This window comes from Ischnura elegans, chromosome 3 (genome assembly GCF_921293095.1).
Source record: "Ischnura elegans chromosome 3, ioIscEleg1.1, whole genome shotgun sequence".
Taxonomy (NCBI): domain Eukaryota; kingdom Metazoa; phylum Arthropoda; class Insecta; order Odonata; family Coenagrionidae; genus Ischnura; species Ischnura elegans.
The window spans coordinates 132,301,410-132,305,899 of NC_060248.1; the positions used below are offsets into that span (position 1 = coordinate 132,301,410).

General features: G+C 50.4%; 1 protein-coding gene across 1 annotated transcript; it reads right to left on the bottom strand.

Annotated features, from left to right (window-relative positions):
• Positions 1–3,200: 3,200 nt before the first annotated feature.
• On the bottom strand, positions 3,201–4,121 carry LOC124155290. Its single transcript, XM_046529008.1, has one exon. The coding sequence runs from the start codon at positions 4,119–4,121 to the stop codon at positions 3,201–3,203; it is 921 nt and encodes a 306-aa protein (XP_046384964.1).
• Positions 4,122–4,490: the final 369 nt, after the last annotated feature.

Here is a 4,490-nt window from a genome sequence, read left to right on the forward strand (position 1 = left end):
TAAAGATGCTCGCACTTGGTTTTCCGCTGCTTTTTTATTATTTTTCCTACATTTGTCCCATATCATTTTAAGTCGACGCCTCAAGGTAGACACATATGTCCCATCCAGCCCTTTTATTTTCCTCTCCATACATTCGAAAGGTGAATTCATTGCGTAACCAAACACAACTTCGTGTGGAGCACACTTTGTACTCCTATGAATTTTCATATTGTACCCTGCCGTGACGTACGGTAGGATTAAGTCCCAATTATTGTTTGCACTGTTTACATAATGACTTAACATTTGCGCGATTGTCCTATGAACCCTCTCCACTCTACCGTTACATTGTGGATGGAAAGGAGATGTTCGGAGTTTTTCGATTTTCAATAGTTTGGCCACCTGAAGGAATAGTTCCGACGTGAAATTACTCCCTTGATCTGTTAACAACTTTTGAGGGACACCGAACTTGAGAATCCATTCCTTTACCAGTGTCGACGCAACTGTTTCTGCGGTTTGATCCTCGATAGGCAATAACATTATGTACCTAGAGAAATGGTCCAATATGGACAACACGTATCGATTTCCCAAACTGGTCTTAGGGAGGGGTCCAACAATATCTAAGGCAATGAAATCGAAAGGGCGGTCCGTGGCGGGGAGGGTTTGGAGGGGGGCTCTACTTTTCCCGTACGGACTCCTCTGCTGGCAGGAGATGCACCCCTTAACGGCCGTTTCTACGTCTTTCAACATTCCAGGCCACCAATAAGAATTTCTAATTCGCCGGATGGTAGACCGGACTCCCAGGTGGCCCGACAAGGGATGATCGTGGAATTTCTGTATTACTCCACCCCTTAAACTCTTAGGCACAACCACTCTCTCCCCATCTTTAGTACTTTTAAGCAGAATTCCGTTCACCTTTACAAATCCCGCTCGCTTTCCCCAAAAGTCGCACTCCGCATCCCCCTCTTGCGCCGCCGGCCAATCCTCTATCGGGAAGACCTCCACCCGCCCTACCTTTCGACTTAGCCCATCCGCGTTTAGGTGTAATTTTCCCGATTTATGGACAACGTCATAATCGTATTCACTTAGTTTAAGGGTCCATCGCATCAGCCAGCTGCAGGGGTCTTTCACGCTAAATAGCCATTTCAGCGCCGCGTGATCTGTGACTACCCGAAATTTCCTGCCATAGAGGTAACATCGGAAATGATTCACCCCCCACACTAGGGCCGCCAATTCCTTTTCCGTGGCGCTGTAATTTATTTCGGAAGTATGAAGCTGCCGGGACGCATAGGCGATAGGATGTTCATTCCCATCAACTTCTTGGGCCAATACCGCGCCTAAAGCAAAGTTACTGGCGTCGGTGGAGAGTATAAAAGGCTTATGGAAATCGGGATACACTAAAACTGGACTTTGCGTGAGTGCCGTTTTCAAGGACTCCATAGCCATATCGCACTCTGGGGTCCAAACAAACGCGGCCCCCTTTTTCAGTAGACGTGTGAGGGGTTTGGCTGTCACCGCATAATTCTCAACGAATCTCCGATAATAATTGGCCAACCCCAAAAAGGACTGCAATTCCTTAGTTTTCGTGGGCGTAGGGAAATTCCTAACCGCCTCTATTTTCTCGGGGTCCGGGCGAACTCCACTCTCCCCGATTATGTGTCCCAGATATTTAACTTCGCTCTGCGCGATCATACATTTTTCGAATTTGAGTGTGAGTTTGGCTGACCTCAACTTCTCCAACACTTTCCTTATTCTTATTGCATGCTCGTCAATACCGGAACTGAATATGATTACATCATCGAGATAAACGAGGGCCTGGGTCGGTTTTAATCCTCGTAAAACCCCATCCATCATTCTCTGAAACGTCGCGGGGGCGTTTCGGAGGCCGAATGGCATCCTCTTATACTCATAATGGCCACTGTCGACGATAAATCCTGTCTTAGCTGACGAATCTGGGTGCATCTGAATTTGGTGGTAGCCAGCTGTCAGATCTAAAGTTGTGAAGTAATTACAGCCCCCTAGGTAATCGAGGGTCTCTACAATATTGGGTATTGGGTAGACGTCTGGCGTGGTGATGGCATTTAGAGCCCGAAAATCAACACAAAATCTAAATTTTTGCTCTCCATCCCGCGATTTTTTCGGCACGATCACCACAGGGGACGCCCACGGGCTCTCACTTGGAACGATTATCCCTGCGTCGAGTTGCTCCCGCACTAACTTTTCGATAATGGCCTTCTGATGGAAGGGGCTTCTATAAGGTTTTCTGTAAATTGGGGGGTGAATTCCCGTCGGTATGTGGTGGGCGGTTATATCAGTTGGTGGTGGCATTCCGTCCTCCGAAAATAAATCTCGGAACTCTTCGAATACAGGCAAGAGGACATTCCTCTCGGACTCTTTCAAGTGACTCAGCTTTTCGGAGAAATCTAACTCATCAACCACCGGTCTCGCAACTCTCACCTTCCCCTCCATTCCTCCGCCTTTGCTTTTTTCCCCACTCATGTCGACCTGTGCGACGCTAGCCAGCACCGTTCCCTTATTCAGCGTTAATTCTCCGTTGTTGAAATTGGCCACCTGAAGTATTATTCGTTCATCTTCGCTTACGCGGCACACTGCCCTCGCTACATAGCACCCTTCAATACATTCCAACGTCGGTTCGGCTATGACTTCGCTACCAACCCACCCCCGCCCTCCTTGCAATGCCACCTCAAATATTCTTTCACTACGTGGGGGCAAAACTTCGGATCTCTCGAGTCGCGCAATAACATTTCTTTCCCATAGTTTTGCTTCATCATCGACCTTTTTCGACATCTCTCTTTCACCAGCATTGGCAATACGGCCGTCTTGTGAGGCCCAAACCTGGCCGTTTATCGTAATGCGCCCTCTGCTAGCATCTATAACACCCTTATATTTCTGCAAAAAGTCTAGTCCCAAAATCCCGTCAAAACCACCTAAATTGTCCACGACCTGCATCACATGGTCATACCGCTCCTTTCCCACAGAAATGCATATAAGTTTTTCTCCGTGGACCCACATCACGTCTCCCGTAATTCCCTTTACTCTGTAAGGAGAACTCTTCACACCCCCCAGCCCACACGCTGCACTCGTCACCAATGATATTTGAGCTCCAGTGTCAATCAGTACCCGACACGGGCGTTCTTTAATATAAACTTCCGCCACTAAATCGTGTGCCCTTCCCCCCATATCCACCCTCGGAAGAAGGACACTTACCAGGGGCCGCGGTTGGCGGCGACGTCGGCCCCAGCAGCGTTTAAATTCCCGTTGCCCTCCCCTCGGCGGCGGTTCCGGCATTCCCGCGCGACGTGGCCCTCTCTCCCGCAGGAATGACAGCGTCTCCTTGTCTTGCACTCCCTCGCGAAGTGGCCCTCTTCCCCGCAATTGAAGCACGCCATCTCCCTCGGTGCGCGGAAGATGTGTCTGGTCGGTTGTGGCCGCTCCTTGAAGCATCCCTCCACCTCTTGGATTCGCATCGCCGCTTGGACCGCTTCGTCGAAAATTTTCGGCGCCGTCAGGCGGCACTGCCTCCCCAATTCACCCGGAAGGCCGCGGAGAAACGTATCGAGAGCACGTTGGTCTGCCTCGAAACGTGTTGCGGCGACGTGCTCGGCCGCTCCGTCTATTTCGTACGTTTGTGAATTAATTTTTCGGATGCGGTCCGCGAAGGTCTCGATATCTTCGCCGGGTGACATGCGTATGTTGATGAGCATTTCCCGGTAAAACCTTGCGCTTCTTTTACTGCGGTATCGCTGGAGGAGTAGCTCTTTCAGTTCTTCGTAGTTGGCTGCGTGTATACATTCCTCCCTGCTGCGGAAATACTCGGCGGCTTCCCCGCTTAGCCGTAGCACGGCGACGTGTAGCTTCTCTGAATCTGACAACCCTCCCAACTCGGCTGCCCTTTCCAACTTATCAAAGAAGAGAGTCACCGACTCCCCTGGTTTCCCAGAGAACCCCTCTACGGATCCAAGAACACCAAAATTTTTAGTCGGTCCTCTATCTGCGGCGGCTGCACCGTTGTCAGCCCGGAGCTTCTCGTTCTCCTCACTCAGCTCCCGGAGTTTGTTGTGCATTTGTTCTAAGGCCTGTTGCAGGTCCATCTCCTTCCCTCCAATGCTCACTCTTCCGGCCATCCTGGAACTCGATTCACTTCCCCAAATATGCCAAATCCCACTTCTGACACCAATTGTTAGCCCCCCTCGGGCTCGATCGGGCAAATTTGGCAGGGATTTGAGAAAGGAAGGTCCAGAGATGGTGGCAAAGTAGTTTATTCCTTGTTAAACTGTACTTTCATCGTGACCGCCCACCCGAGTTCCCCCTGCTCCTCCTTCACCTTGCTTTTATCCCCAGTCAGCCGTTGTCGTAATTCGCATTCCTCCGGGAAAGGTGGATGGCACAAAGGGTGGGGAGGGGGCGTCTGTGCGAGGGAGGGGGAGCCGTTGCTGCAAGTTGGCAATCAGACTTCGTAGCACATTCCTCTAGTGTGAGGAAAGGAAAAAGGT

What these genes read in the sequence shown, in the direction of transcription:
- LOC124155290 (XM_046529008.1), bottom strand. Translation starts at nt 4,121, where the DNA reads ATGGCCGGAAGAGTGAGCATTGGAGGGAAGGAGATGGACCTGCAACAG.